At 41.3% G+C, this 16,529-nt stretch overlaps 1 protein-coding gene across 2 annotated transcripts in view; it reads right to left on the bottom strand.

The window, feature by feature from the left end:
• Window positions 1-16,529, bottom strand: part of CCDC192 (coiled-coil domain containing 192) — a gene marked incomplete at both ends in the record, with an annotated part of 188,888 nt that overhangs the window by 56,261 nt on the left and 116,098 nt on the right. The window contains one exon of one of the 2 annotated variants that reach the window (XM_080919879.1): window positions 4,733-4,865. The exons of the other annotated variant lie outside the window; for it this stretch is intronic. Coding sequence (XP_080776005.1) covers window positions 4,733-4,865 — 133 coding nt within the window. The remainder of the gene's footprint in view (window positions 1-4,732; window positions 4,866-16,529) is intronic. 2 annotated transcript variants of the gene reach the window in all.

Raw genomic sequence — 16,529 nt, 5'->3', positions numbered from 1 at the left:
AGAGGAACCTACCTGCTATCAAGGGACTGCACTCAGCCAACAACAGGATTGGGTAGGTAAGATACTTTGTGAAGTAACTTGGGTGAGGATGGGAAAGTGCACACGTACGGGCATTTCCAGGGAGGATTAGCTACGAGTGTGAGTGTGCTAACTGGACCAATGGTTCAGTCCATGGATGCAGTCCAGTTTGAACAGATGGCTGGTTGGGAGGGGCTGGAAACGGTAGGAGGAGGGGACTTGTTTGAAAAAGTAGGTCACTGGGAGTGGCTTTGAGTGCAGACTTGGCCAGGCCACGCCCTTCTTCTCTTTGCTCCCCAGCCTTCATCCTGCCTTGAAACTGGACTGTACCGCTAGGATGTCCTCATCACATAGGCCCAGAAACAAAGAAGCCAAATGGGCTGAGACTGCAGAAACCATGAGCTGAAACAATCTTCCCCCTTAGGTCGTCCGTCACATATTACGCCACTTTAACCCCTCTTTCCCAGTTGAGTAACTCAATTCTACTAAAGCAAAGAACAGAAAGATTGTTCAGTTCCTACACATTGTGGTTTAAAGAGTAGACCCACCCCGAGTTTGAGAACCCTCGCACGCCTGGATTCCAACTCTTTCTTGCGGTAAACAAAGCTGTAAGCACTTCAGGGGCGGGTTCTGGGAACGACAGAAGGAATCTGCCTTGTGTTGAGACTATGTGAACAAAAGAAAACCAACAAAGACTGGCTGTGAGATTCCTGCTGTGCTAGTTTTATAACAAGGGTGTTTTTATTCTCAGCTGAACTCGTGTGTAAGGAAATAAAAACGAAAAACAGTTTGGCCTCTTACTGTTCTCTCAATTCGAGTATGAATATGTATAAAGGTATTCCTAATATTCTGCAACACAAACTCTGATCTGAAGGTCTGAAAGGCAAGCCGATTACTCAGAAAACAAAGCAAACAAGGAAAATATGGTATGTGTGGGTAGCAGGGATTTCTGTTTTATTTGGAAATATTCCACTAGTCTGTTCAACTTGTGAGTCTCAGTGTGTAATTCTGACAGAGAAGCAGTGTCACAGTAATCCAGTGACATGACCTGCTACTTACAACCTGCCCTCCCTTTAGTGTGAACTGTTACAATAAGCCGGCCAAAGTGGCAGGCAGCCACCGTGTCACCAACAGAGGCTAGAAGGGGATGCCTACCTCAAACTTCACTTCAGCTCTTAGGCGCTCTAGACTTACACCGCTTAGATAGTTATTTCCAGAAGCATGATTTTATCTTCTGTTGACAAAAACAAAGCAAAGCAACACAACAACAATGTCAAACTACTTTTAAGGCGTAAACGTTCCTGGCGTGAATGACTCAGAATGTATTTGATTATATTTTATTTGACCACTAGCTCAGAGTGTACTGGTACTAGTATTGGTCTGTCTTCTCCACTCTAGTAATGAAATGGCCCTTCTTTCAACTCCAGCTCTATGCTTCCCAGTGGGAGCTGCCAGGCCGAGGACTTGTTCCCCACCAGGTTTTCCCTCTACCCTGCCACCCAGTGGTGGATACCTTCTTATCCATGCAGCCTTCCCCAGCCTTGGTCACAAGGATACCCAAGGATGGGTACCCAACTCAAGTCAATTCAAGTCACTTTCGTCACTACTAGGAAAATACTTGCTTTTTATCAGAGATGATAAAGGCAGACCATTGCTGCCTGTACTCAGGCTTCTCTTCCTACTAAGTTCTATGAAGACAGAAAAGTCTCAACACAGAAAGAAGCAGAGATAAATAGTAAAGAATGTCCTTAGGGTACCAGGACTCTACTTCATTAGCTAATAGTACTCTCTTTCTTGATTTGTTTCCAAGAATCACAAAGCACTCTTTCTCTTTAAGCCCTTAGGCTTGGAGCATCTGCCATTTGATCTAAGAGCTCCAATCAAACATTTTACCAAAAAGATCCAAGAAAATGGAGAAAGACATAATGTTGTAAGTTTAAATGTGTGTGTGTGTGTGCACGTGTGTGTGTACAAGCCTGTGACACACACAAACACACACACACACAGACAGAGAGAGACATGGGGGCAGGAGGATAGGGAGAGGGAGAGAGAAAGAATTTCTCTGTGGCTACATACAAGACATTAAAGCTACTAGATATCCTTTCACACAATAAATATTGACTGCAAAAGGGTGAAAAGGTTTCTCGGAGGTTAAGAGCACTTACTAGTCTTGCAGTAGACCTGTGTCTGGTCAGGTTCGGTTTCCAGCACCCACGTGGAAGCTCACAATAGCCGGGAACTTCACTTCCAGAGGATCAGGCATCTCCAGGCTCCTGGAGATAGATGCATGGTGCATACATTCACACGCAGTCAACACATGAATAAATAAATAAATAAATAAATAAATAAATAATGAACTAGTGACAGCCTGGTGATTCATTTTCCTCACCAAATAAGAAAAGCAACAATGGGCCTTTTAATGGATTCTAAAATTGTATTTATATCTTTCTATCAGTGTATCAGATCATGAAGACAGTTTATTATTTTCTTCCCTTCAATATTATTTAAAGTTTGACCTATTAGAATATCCAAGGTGTACTTCAGAACCATGTAGGCTAAACTGGAGTCATAGAGGGCTGGTTAGCATGGCCCCCCAAGGATGGCATGTGAATTCATGAAGTACCCCATGCCTTTAAAGACTTTGAAAATATCATGATATCTAACAACTTATATGCTAATTGAAAACAAATGACTAAACGTACATGATTCAAGGACCCAGTTTAGTCCTAAAGAGCACAAAATTCCATTTGGGCCAAAATGAAAAAGAGTTGAAACTAGACAGTTCACGATAACACTTGTGCAGCAGGCTTACTGAGCAGCCTAGAAGCGGAAAGACTGGGTCGAGTAAGCTGGAGACTGTCCTCCGGTGTTCTAGCATGACTGCTGGCTTCTTTTATGTGACCATTGGAACTTTGGGATAGTGCCTCATGTAATGACATTTAAGTTGACAGGAACATCCTCTTATGAAATTTGTGAGAATTTATGTTGGTAAAAAACAGCTCTTTCTATAATACTTTGATGGAAAAGAAAACACTTGCCTTTCTGTGTGTTTTGAGGCCTTAGTGTGATGACATATTGGTTGTGTTCTGGGAAATTGCTATCCAGAATTGAAAATGAAATTCAGGCCGGCAGCAGTGGCACATACCTTTACTCCTAGTACTTGGGAGGCAGAGGCAGTAAGATCTCTGAGGTCAAAGCCAGTCTGGTCTAATGGGAAGATCCAGGACAGCCAGAGCCTCACAGAGAAACCCGTCTTGAAAAATGAAGGGGGGAAGAAAAAAAATAGAAAACCAAATTTATATTAAAGTTTTCACCGTGGAGTCGGGATGCAGGGAGTGTCCCCTTTCTGAAGCCTCATCGCCCACTTCTTCCTTCTCCATTTGTTCCCAAGCTGCTCCTCTTTTTCCAGCATTACTTATGAGTAAGAAAGGAAGCCTGAGTAAGAACAATGGCGTGTTCCTGGCTTTGCAGGGGAAGCACACATCAAATAGTGACCTTTGCCCTTGGGAACCAGAGCTTACCGAGATCACTGGGCAGAAATGAGCTGCTATAGACCAAAGAGAAAAATGTTCTTGGTCTATTGAAGCTGAGAGGTGCACCTGTGTTAGCATGCCCTAATGCTCCCTGTCTAAGGCTGCTTGCTCCTTTCTAACTTAGGATGAACTGACCACCATCAACTGGAGTCTGTCTGTATACTTATCCTGTAGTTACTCTGAGAAGCATGTGTGAAATTCTCAGCAAACTAGCACACACTGTGGGATACTAATGTGCGTTATTGTTAGCGAGGACACCTTGGGAATTTTTGCTGTCTTCTGTTTTGTTTGTCCCTCCTGGTGGGCTTATGGATTCCTGATAGCAGAAGTCTTTTTAGTTTTTTCTAAATCTCATTTTTTTCTGAGCCAGCGTTGTGGTCTATGCCTGCAATCATGGTACCTGAAGGCTGATGAGAGAGGACTGAAAGATCAAAACAACTTGGGCTATGTAATGACATCTTCCATGTCTGATATACCACCACCACAAAAACCTTTAAAAACTAATGTAGACGGTACTGGATTTGAACCCTTCCCACCCACGTAAAAAGCCAGGCCAAGTGGCACATGTCTGTAACACCTCAAGCTTGCTGGCCAGACAGAGCATCTGAAGCAGTTTCTCCAGGTTCAGTGAGAGACCCTATCATGTGCGCCTGTTCATACAGACATGTCCACACCCCTATACAGCTCTTGTGATTGTTCTGAATTACCCAGACATCATTCCTAAACAGCATTCCCGGTTGCTTCCTTTTAGCTACGGGCAGGAAATAATTTCTCCTTTCCTTGTGCCTGTCTTGGCCAACAGGCACTTATCTTTCCACAAACCATTGGCCCCGTTCTAGAGCCCCAGGTCTTGAAGTGCCTTGACCTTTAGCTTATGCTCCACCCTTCCCTCTCTGCCACCCAGCTTATCCAGTGACATTTCTTAGATGCATCTCAGCCCAGCTGTCCACATACAGAGACCTCCCCTCTACAACTGCCTATCCAATTATCTCCCTGTCAAAAGGTCAAAGCAAATCTAGCCAACCAGGGGCTCGAAGTTCCTGTGCTGTCTCAACTCATGTGTTGTCTAGCAGAGGTAGGCCAGGCCGGGCCAGCATACTTCTTAGGCCACAACACTGCCAATCTACTTGCATCACCCAGAATGAGGGGCCAATGTGCACCTGTCACATGGTAATACTGACCTCTAGGGAAAGGCCTTCCTTCACAGAGTGTCATTATCTTCTCATTGAGTTCCAGGACAGTGATGGCAGCCTCTTGCTTAGCTATTGCCAAATCAGTTTGTAGCTTTTTCACTGCCTTTTTGTGCTTTAGTTTCTTAAAAAAATAAGAATTTCCTGTCACTGGAGACAGCAGACGCATCAAAGGGATAAAAGGAATTAATGGTGTCTGGGCAAACATTGCTTCTGAAGCCCTGCTTAGCGAGGACACTGAATCTAAGCTCACTCTGCATTATCAGCCTTTTTCACTCTTGTAAAGGTGGGGGGAGAGGAGGGGGGCTCAACCTGGATGTGAAACCTGTGGTTTGTTTACTCTGAAGAGAGGCGATTAGAAAGCCTCTCCTTGCCATTTAGCATTTACTCCCAAGAGGCTAATGCCACTGAGTATCAGGTTTCTATGTCAATTTAGGAGCAGACTCACTAGAGAAAACCAGAGCCTTGATTAGGAGTCCTGTTCCCCCGGCATTTGAATTTTATCTGTATTCAAATAAACTCTGGAATGCATGTCCCTACCAGAAAGAGCAGAAATGTAGACACTTGTAGATACTTATTGTGGTGTTGTAAATACGGGAACATGGTCAGAGCTGAACAGTCCTGGGAGCTCTATTGGGCAGTATTTCCATAACTGAGGATTCACCTTGAGCTTTTATCGATTCCAAAGTGGATTTGATGTGTCAGAACTGGACTTATCTGCAGAGGTGGAGCCACCGTTTGTTAGGACGAGCACTGATTTCACACAGTCGTGTTGCTTTTGGGTAGCTGCCTTTCCACTGGGCAGCTCACTTTGCCAAGTCTTTGTGGCTGATAATTAAGAAACCCAGAAAATGAACCAATAACATTGCCTATCGGACACCAATCTTGAGATAGGGAAAGGAATGCTCACCAGGAAAGAACCTACTCTTCTCGGACCTCTGAAGGGCAAGCGCTTAGGTCACTGGGAGTCAGCCCTCAGAGGGAAAAGCCAGTGAGGTCAATTAAGTCAAACATGGGGTTAGAGAGACACAGCTCTCAGGTTCTCAAGATAGGTGATGATGCTAGAGATGTAGCAAAGCAGGAAATCTTATGCCTGAAAGCAAGGGTTTCATCTCTTGTATGAAAAAGCACAGTCAAAGGCAGATTGTGAAGCCTGGCATGAGAGCCCATACCCATCAACCCTGAGAAGTTAAGGAATGAGTATCAGGTCAGGATTATTTTCAACTACATATCAGAGATCAGAGCTAGGGTGGTCTGCAAGAGACCCTGGCTTGAGAAATAAAAACAGAGATACACTGTCCTTCATACTTAAGAAAGGATGATAAGAACATCATGAAATCTTAATTAATGGCAAAAGGGTGGATAAAAGACCAATTCAAACTAATGGTGGCAAAGGAGCTGTTCTCCGGGGAACCAGAGAGGTGGCATATGGCAGGGTTTACCCTTGGTAGTCCGTAGTCTAGGTACCCTCCCTTTTCAGCAGCCTTCCTCATTCCGTGATGACACATTCCCTGGTTATTAGGAACTGTGCACTGGGCTGGCTGGCTGCTAATCAAGACCAGTAAAACCTTCAACCTTTTCCCCTCATCGTGAGTAGCTAATCACCGAAACTATTTATGATTCCCCTTGAGAAATAGATTAGTTCCAGAAGAGACTGGGCTGCTCAGGGAGTGTGTCAGGAAACATGCTCTCAGTCAGCTGTCTGCTGATTTGTGTCTCCTCCTATCAGGAGTTGGCTTCAGTCAGTTTGTTCCTAAAGATCTTGTCCACCCGAGGGCACCAGCAATGGCATCTCGGAGGCACTAGGCCCCTGATGACTTTTCCTGTGGCTCTCTCAAGAGTACTCTATACTCAGAACCATGCCTTCACAGTGCAGAACTTTGAAGACAGAAGACAGATGTAAACAGTGAAGAAGTAGAGGGGATGAGGAGGTGGAATAACAAGAGGGGAAAAGGAGAAAGGATGCGCTATAGGTAGAAAAAGACCTAATAACGAAAAGCATGGCAAAGCATTGGGGTTGGATGTGCCAACGGTAACAAATTATATACAAAAGGAGAGCGAGTGGTGAGCTGGCAGAGAAATGGGAGACACAGAAGGGCAGAGGGATGACTCCAGAACCTTGTTATATAGATCCTGTTCAGTAGGACAAGGTTCCAGGGTCTCTGTATGCTTGGGGCTAAAAAAATATTGGTGATGAACTAAGAATAGAAGATTTACTTTCCTCATGATTCTTTGGAAAACTCCCCTCTCTCTCTCTCTCTTTTTCTTTCTTTGAAACAGGAACTTGCTGTGTATCTCAGGATAGCTTCAAACTTGGGATCTTACTTTCTTATAGCTGTGTGGACATTTTGTTTATTCTTATTGTTCTATATTCGCTTTCTAGTTGTTTGTAGGAAGACAATATTTTCTTCTAGAAGCCTTTCTTAAGGTAGACATTGATCATAGCTAAGCAAACTAATAAATAAAGGCAAGCTGGTGAGGGCTGGTGAAATAGAACCACGAGCTGACATGATAAGCGTTAGTTAGAGAAAGTTACATTGGTATTTTTGACAAGACAGTAGAGTACAGGTGTCCGAGGTATAGACATAGTGCATCCCAATAGCAACTAAGACTTTTAACCTTTCTCCTTCTTGGCTCTGTTTCTTTCTTGGTTCTGTTTCTATTTCTTTGTATTTGAATCTAGATCCCTGCATATACTAACAATGTGTCCACCTTTCGGTTATGCCCCCAACACCTCAACCATTCACTGAACACATTTTACTTTTAAAAATATAATGTCTAAACTATATTGTTCTTCTCTTATGGAAGTTATGTGTCAACCTTTCTTCTTCTTATAACATTTGTCTGCTTGCCTAATGACCTAATAGGGAAATCAAGGCTGTTTTGTTTGGAGAGGAAAAAAAAAAAACAGTATCCAAGGGCAGTCATGACAGTTGACTCCAGTTATCTAAGGGACTATTCCAGGGGAAAGGAAGTTGAGTCAATCATGTTGTTCTAGGGATACCATGAAGAACAATGGAGAGAAAACATGAGGAGGCAGGTTTTGGCAGGACATGAGAAAACACTCCCAATAATCAGAGTTGCATTTGTAATAAGGTAGGATGGGTCCTGGCAAGGACATGCCGCTTTGGGAATAATCAAGCAGAGACAGGAGGAACATCTCCAGGCAGGCCCACAGTAATTTTGGAAGCTAGGTCAAGAGGTAATTCTGAGTTTGGCTTATCCCCCAGTTCTTTCCACCTCTGGCTCCTCCCACTCACAGAAAGGGCGCCCTACAGGTAAGGTATGAAAGTCACCAGAGACATTTTGAAAATGACCTTAGCATTTCATGAGAAACTGGATGGAAACGCCTGTGCTATCTTTAGAGTTCATGGATGATGTGACTCAAAAACAATCACTTGGTTATTTAGCTACAGGAAAAAGGTTAGAAGAAATTAAATTTACATTAAAAATTGAACAAAAACAACAACAACAACAAGCCTAGACTGCTTGCCTAAGGTTTCTACTGAAAACTTTTGGTTATTTAAACACTCTTTAGAATAGTTTAGCATCCTTGACTCCCCCCGCCCTGGCTCCCTTTTCCTTTACAGACAGAACTACCGTCATTGTGGTACTAATTCATAGTTTTAACTGAGCCCTTTGGGCAGTTCGAATTTAATTTGCCAATGTGTTTTCATTAGTCAGAGACATCAAATGATTTTAACAATGATAATATTTTCCTTTGCTTTTCTTGGCATTCACTAGCCAGGCAACCCAAGTTTTGTGCTTGAATCTAATGGAGTCTGTTATGGTCACCCTAGTAACCAGGGACTCTCTTTAGTCATTGCTGAAAGGATAGGAAAGCTTGTCTAGCTTGAAGCTAAGTTCCTATTACTTTGCTGTTTTCCTATTTCTCCCAAAGGGTGGGAAAAGGGAGGAAATCATGTATTTGTGCAATGTTTTGAAAAGGAAATATTTATCTCTATCATATTGCTGAATGGCTTGCATTATAACAAGTCAAGAAATAGCCAGGGGACTATTTATAGTGGAGTTTCAACACAGAGTTGGTGATATTTTAAATTTTGGGGTATTTCCACATAGTTTGAATCACAGCCTTGTGTTATGCAGCTGAGCTTTGTCACTTAATGGTCATGAGAAACCGGGGCAGCCACATGTCGTTGACAAGCTCCATCCCTGCTGTCATAATCAAATGACATAATGTATAGATGTGCCTCCTGCTCTATGTTGGCAGTATAGTAGTATCTGGTTTATTGTTTTTACTTGAAACACATAGGACACAGTTTAACTCTCAGTAGTGTATGAACACATCTTTAAAAAAATGCCTCTTTTACTCTTTATAAGACATAAATCTGTAGTAATTTGAAAATGAGACTTTTCTCTTTATAATTTTCTTCATGATTGCTTTTATTTCTTCCATCATAAAGATAAAAATGTTAACTACAAATCACCACTAATAAAGTGCTCACTACCAAAGAATTGGATTTAGATGCAGAATGCAGACTTAAACCTCTCCTTTCAATCCCTTTCTGGTTAATGATGAATGTGGTGAAAGTGCAGAGGAGAGAACTTGGCTTAAATGTCAACTGCACATCTTCTTTTCCATCTTTATTCACTACAGTCAAAGAAGCAGCAACTGCATGGCCTGTGAATGTTCTTCCCAGGACATGCAGGCTATGTTAGAGATTCTTACATGCTGCATTAGAAGCATGCCCTCCCCTTAACAGGCATTCCTGCTTCTCACCAGTGAAATTTAACTGTCATTCAACAGTGTCTCTCCAGGTAGGTGAGAAAACTGAGTTATTTGAGTCCCATTGTTTAAAATCATTGTCATAGACTAAGTAGTAAGATGGACTTGAACCAAAGTCTTTTCCGGTTTCTTCCAAAAGCATCATTAGTCAATAGCACCATTAAAAATTTTATAAGTTAATTAAAGTTAATTAAGTTTGTTAACTTGATAAATATATAAACACAGATATAAAACAGTGGTTTCGGAGTGACATGGGGAGGCATCTGCAGGATGCTTGCTAGAGAACCTAGAAATTAGATGAAAGGTTTGATAAGCCCAGCTAATAACATGAACAAGCTGCTGTTAATGTTTCTTAGTTACTCTTATAAGGTGATTATCATCACATTTCTTTCTTCTTTTCTATCTATCTATCTATCTATCTATCTATCTATCTATCTATCTATCTATCTATCTATCCATCTATTTATCTGTCTGTCTGTCTCTCTATCTATCTATCTATCTATCTATCTGTCTGTCTGTCTGTCTGTCTGTCTGTCTGTCTGTCTGTCTGTCTATCTATCTATCTATCTATCTATCTATCTATCATCACTTATGTATTTATTAGCTGGCATGACAGAGGTCAGTCAAATGAAACAAAGACTGAAGACTGAAAGTTAGCTGGTCAGCAAGAATTCCTATGGAGCAGATGCTATAGGTCCTAGGATTCGGCATGGCCTTTTTTAAACATACATGACCTCGGGTAGATGCCAAGAGAATCAGGTTCAAAAATCAGAATCAATATTTTTTTCTAGTTTTTTACAACATTCCTACCTCTAATTTTGTTATTTTTCCTCTTCTCATTTGATGGGAGAACATCTATACTTACTGAAGTAGGAATTTCTTCCTACACAACACATTTTAATCATTCCCCAAACGTCATAAGTTTGAGATTGCCAATGACAAAGTGATCTGAATAATCCAGCAAACAACTGAATTTTGTACAGGGGAAGGACTCCTTTATAGTAAAGAAAAAAAAAAAATCAAATATCAATTTCTTTACTCTGTGAGAAAAACAATTATTGTAGCTATGGGAAGATTTCTAGTTTATATCTTAGCTTCCCGAGCACCAGTGAAGTGGCTATTTAATAGAAATTACAGATGAATACAGACTAATAAGGCATTATACACTTTGGAGAGCATTTCCACGATTAGGGAGGACTTTTAACAAAAGAATTGTATTAAATTTTTGCACTGAAGACAATAAACTGCCCTTCCCTTCCTGTGGCATACAGCCCATTGCCGGGAATTTTCTAGAGAGAAATGAACACTTATTGACCCTTTGTAGTACTCCAGACATAGCTCTGGGAATTTAATATGCATTGGCTCACTTCATATTTATAGCCATTTGGTGTAACTGAACAATTGTTATTCTTATTTTAGGCACAGGTACTGGGTCGCAGAAAGGTTAAAACGGATTGTTCAAAGTGTGAAGCTTTAAATGCACGTGGTCTGTTTATATTTGGCCATCCATCTCCAAGGCAAACTGGACACGGACCTCTGTGTCACACCCAGCACAGAACATGTCACAGTCTACACTTTTCTAATGGAAGTGAAAGGCTATGTAGTTCCTGAATCCTGACACTCTGAACTTGACCAGAGAAAGAGACCTAGAAAGCCACATAGAACCATCAAATCCCAGAATAACATAGATTTGGGTGCTCTCTTGTAATCCAGTTGCAGGCTTAGAACTAGCAGTAAGCACGGGGGTCCTGACTCTTCACCTTTGTTCCTTTCCTTACACGAACATTATGTTGCTTTCTGTCTATAAGTGCTTAAGAGCAATCAGATAGCATTGAGATTGGAACACAGAGCTGTTCCCAAGATCCCTCAAGTTTAAAGCTCCAGGATCAGAAATAGTAGGACTCCAGGTAAGTGTGTAGATGTATGCATACACAGAGAGAAGGGAGGAGGGACAGAGAGGGGGACGGAGAGGAAGAGATAGAGAGGGAGAGAACTTCCTCATGATAGAAAGAAGAAGCTAAGTGTCTGACTTTTTGGTAACAAGAAAGAAAGAAATGACCTCAGGGCTGGAGATGTAGTTCAGTGGTAGATTGCTTCCTATTAATACCGGAGGAACTTTACACTCTCCACCTCAACAAACAGTGCAGACTTGTTCCTACTGTGCTAGGCTATGTGCTACATTATACTGTTCAAGATGTTCTGAGATCCAGGAGGAAGGTTTTTGCCTGTTCTTTCTTTGTGCAATACAGCCTCAGTTTTCTTACCTAGATCAACCAACAAGTCATGAACTTTGAGAAAGAAGCTATTGAATGGGAACTACGATTTTGCATGAAGAAAGCAGAGTGTGCAAGGGGGATCTGACAAAAAGAAAACGCGGGCAGTGCTGTGAATGCCAAGCCTACTTGGTCTCACTGTTTCAAACCACACCCTATGAACAGAGGGAGATACATTGTCACACCTAACAGAACCTAGTAGGAAGATGCTTCTCAGGCCAGTTCTCCCTGGAGACAGAGAGAGCCCCAAGGGCCCAAGCTACACATGAAGCAATTTCATTTTTCTCAGCCCCACCTTTACAGGTGCTGGGATCATTAGCAAACAGCCACAAGTGATGTGGGTGGAAAAGAACAGAAACCAGAGAAGAGAGATTATTCACTAGTGAAAATGCAACCTGCCTTGTGAGAAACATACTAAGTTCCTCTAATATGATCACAAAATAACAAAGTACTTCGCTATGCAATTACTTTATAATTCGGCAGATTTTCTTTTATCTTCCCCCGCCTCCAGACTTTGGCACTTCATTTTCATATGAGGAAAGGGCATCTTTCTAGAAGTGAATTAGCAGTTATTGCTGCTGTGATCCTTTTTGACTCCTAGAGCAAAGGAGTGCATTCAAGGGCTGGAAAAACAAGACTTAAGCATCAAGCTGCTTCAAGGACTTTCAAGGTTTCTTCCTGTAATCCAGACATCCTAGTTAAATGAAGATTCCCAGTCAGTAGCTCTTCTTACACACTCTACGTTGGCCCCAAAGTGATAAGCAACAGAGGACACCTGAACATCAAATACAAGTGCTGACCTTAAAACAATTCTGCGTGGCTGGAGAGATGGCTCAGTGGTTAAGAGCACCAACAGCTCTTCCACAGCTCCTGAATTCAAATTCCAGCAACCACATGGTGGCTCACAATCATCTGTAATGAGATGTGATGCCCTCTTCTGGTGTGTCTGTAGACAGCTACAGTGTACTTATAACAAATAAATGAATACATAAATACATAAATAAATCTTAAAAAAAACAATTCTGCAGTGAGCAAGAAATTCAAGCAGAAAACAGGAAAGCAGTCTTCGCTGGGAACTGTGACTGTGCAGCACAAACAGCAGCAGACAATCACAGGGATGTCAGAGAGAGCAGCTAAGTGGTGACGGTCTCTCTGTGTGTATTGTTTCCCTATGCAATGCGATGTTTTGAAGCAATCATTATCTTACAACAGAAATCCTTAGGCTCCAAATGAAACCCATATGCTCTCGTGTGAAAAAAAATTTTTTTTATGTTAAAAGTGTGTAGGAGTGGGTGATTTAAAAATTGTTGAGAAGTATATAAGTTACAAGTCTGACTGTATTATTATTTGGAATTTTGGTGCTTTATAGGAGAAATTTCTGAGATCCCAATCAATGCTTGAGAGTGACTCATCCTGGTAATAATTTTATCATAAAAGCTGCAAATCACCTACTGAGTAGCTACAATTAAATGAGTAATTTTTCAGTTCTTTAACTTTTGAATTGCTTTAATCTGATGGATCTGGAAAAAAATAGTTTCACAGGGGCCAATTAGCTAAAAACTTCTTACCATGTTTACTTGCAAGTGTCCTTTGAAAACAGAGTTTCCTAAACATAGAGGTGATTGTAGCAGTGTGATGCACATCTGGAGTCCTAGGAATGATTGTGGGCAGTGTGATGCACATCTGGAGTCTTAAGGGTGATTGTGAGCAGTGTGATGCACATCTGGAGTCCTAGGGGTGATTGTGGGCAGTGTGATGCACATCTGGAGTCCTAGGGGTGATTGTGAGCAGAGTGATGCACACCTGGAGTCCTAGGGGTGATTGTGGGTAGTGTGATGCACATCTGGAATTCTAGGGATGATTGTGGGCAGAGTGATGCACATCTGGAGTCCTAGGGGTGATTGTTGTAGTTTGATGCACATCTGGAGTCCTAGGGGTGATTGTGGTCAGTGTGATGCACATCTGGAGTCCTAGGGGTGATTGTGGGCAGTGTGATGCACATCTGGAATTCTAGGGATGATTGTGGGCAGTGTGATGCACATCTGGAGTCCTAGGGGTGATTGTGGTCAGTGTGATGCACATCTGGAGTCCCATCTTCTCATGAGACTCAAGAAGGCAAATTAAATGAGCCTGGGGTTCATGGCCAGTATGGGCAATGCAGAGAGGTTGGACTTCTTATAAAACAAAGATTGTGGATAAAAAGGAGTAGAGGTGAAGGAAGAAGTCACCCTGGCTCACTATTCATCATACCTGAATTTTATTCTTTCTTCTCTGAAGACATAGCTCAGCATCCAGGAAAAAGGTCTCAACATTCAGCAAGAAATTCATGCAGTACTATTTAGAGAAACTCTGGTTTGTATCATGAAACTACATTTCTTGGTGTTGAGATCAAAGTATTAGGATTTATGCATAGCTGTTTTAAAATGCTGTTTAAAGCAAGTTACTTTCAACATTTGTCCTGTATGTGAACTGGTTTGCACAGTATGACCTGATAAAATGTGTTCTGCACCTGTGACTAGAGTGTGAGGTATGGAAGGGAGGGAAGTTGTGGTGGTGATGTAAACATTGGCTTGGAGGTAGTAGCAAGTTTCAGATTGCATATTTTAACAAGTCTAAACAAATACTCGCTAGAAAATAACTCATCAGATGGGAATTATTCCTTGGCTTTGTGGGTTTCAAGGATCTGCCTGACCTGTTAATTCATTCTCTACAAGGTGCCTCCTCTAATTTCATTACGAATCTGATAGGGTGATGGTTGAACATGAGTCTAAACTCCTTGGTAGAGATCCATAATTAAGTATAGGAATCACAACTAGTGGGTCTCGATTCCTGTTCTCATCAACACACCCTCATTTTAGATATGCCAGGATAACAGTAGGGAGGGGACTGTGAGGACTTGGCTTAGTACCACTTGCTACATCTCTAACTGTTATGTCACAATTTCCCAGAGCCCAAGTTAGTAAGATTTAGGGAAAATTATGCCAGCTGTTTGTCAATAAAAGGTTGAAGATTTCACAACAGACTCATGATAAATTACCTGTTTTCTTCTTGACCCAGAAAGCTGACATGTGTTAGTCAAGTTTGGTTAACCCAGCACAAACTACAGTCATTTATGAAGAGCAAACCTCAAATGAGGAACTTGCTCCCAACAGATTGGCCTACGAGCACTGATTGATGATGATGTGGGAGGGCCCTGCCCACTGTGGGCAGAGCCACCCTTATACAGGCAATCCTTGGATATGTCAGAGCGCAGACTGAGATGGTATGAGGAGCAAACCAGGAAGTAGTGTTTCTTCATAGACTCTGCTTCAGCTTCTGCTCCAGCGTTCTGCCTCGGATGATGGATTGGAATGCATCCTTTCTTCCCCAAGTTGAGTTTTGATTATTGTGTTTATTGTAGGAACAGAAAGCAAACTGCAATACTATGGGAACCATATTCACTGAGTTCTGGTTTAAACTTGAACTTCTAAAAACTCTTTTGAAATAGTGAAAACAACACTAGTCTGTCAGAATGGTGCCCAGAAGTAGACCCTTGGGTACCAAACATTGAATCTGACACTCTTGGATAGGAGTCAGGCTGATACAGAACCAGCCAGTCCAGCATTTCTGAAGCCAACATTCAGGATATGCACAAGAAATACTTTTATTGCATAAAAGAATGAAGAGACAAACAAGGTGCCCCTTTATACTGTTCAAATGTCACATGTCCAAGGTGATGTTGGCTTCTATTTGTTTTTACTCAGTTCTGTTGTGTTGTATGTGAACTGACAATCTCTGTCTTCTCAGTCACCAGTGGATTTCACTTTCCAATGGAGAGCACAGCAGGCTCATAACAGTAATCACTTGGAAGTACACAGTGCAGTACTGTCAAATATAGAGATATCATGGGGCTGCCAATTTCCAGGTCTAGTTCATCTTGCAAAACCTAGAACTTCCATTTCCCCTCTTCTTATCTCCAGGACAGCTGTAATTTCTCTCTCTGATTCTATGAATTTGGGTTTTTTCTCACAGTAAATATTTCTGGAAATAGCAATCATAGTAGTACAATAATTATAATTATTTTATAAACTCAGACATTTTATATTTTGTTATAAAGTTTATTTGAATTTTCCATGAATACTTTACTTTTGTCTTTGTTATCAATTAAAACCTTTGTTTCCAAAATGGGAAGAACTTAGAAGTCATCTTAAATCTCCTCGCATGACTTCGATAGTTCTTTTTGGCATTTGGTAATTCTTACTTGAACTTGCACAGATCATCCTGCCTCAGTCTTCTGAGTACTAGAATTACAGGCTTGCGCAGTCACACCCATATCATTAGTAGGATGTATTTGGGCCAGGATAAGCTAATTCCTTGACTTATGTATATAATGTACATAGGTCAAATGAAGCTAATTAGTATTTTCATTACTTTTACTATTTATTATTTGTTTTGAACTTCTAAACTTCCCCCATTTTCTTGTTGAATAAATAATATAATTATTATAAACTATACTCTCCCTACTGTGTTATAGCTCACTAGAACCTACCTGTCCTATGTAACTATATTTTTAAAATTCTTGTTATTCAGTCTTCCTCTTTTACCTTTCTGGTCTCTATCCTGGCATTGAAGACCACCTATCATATTTTCTTCTTATGAGCCATGTCTTTAGCTTTCACATATGAGCAAGAATATGAATTATTGGTCTTCTCATGGCTCTTTTATTCAGCTTCATGTTGCAGCAAATGACACAATTTTATATTTTTATGGTGGAATAATATTAACTGGG

Source organism: Micromys minutus (genome assembly GCF_963924665.1).
Source record: "Micromys minutus genome assembly, chromosome: 8".
NCBI lineage: Eukaryota > Metazoa > Chordata > Mammalia > Rodentia > Muridae > Micromys > Micromys minutus.
The sequence above is the reverse complement of the archived record's forward strand: the minus strand, read 5'-3'. Positions and strand labels throughout refer to the sequence as shown.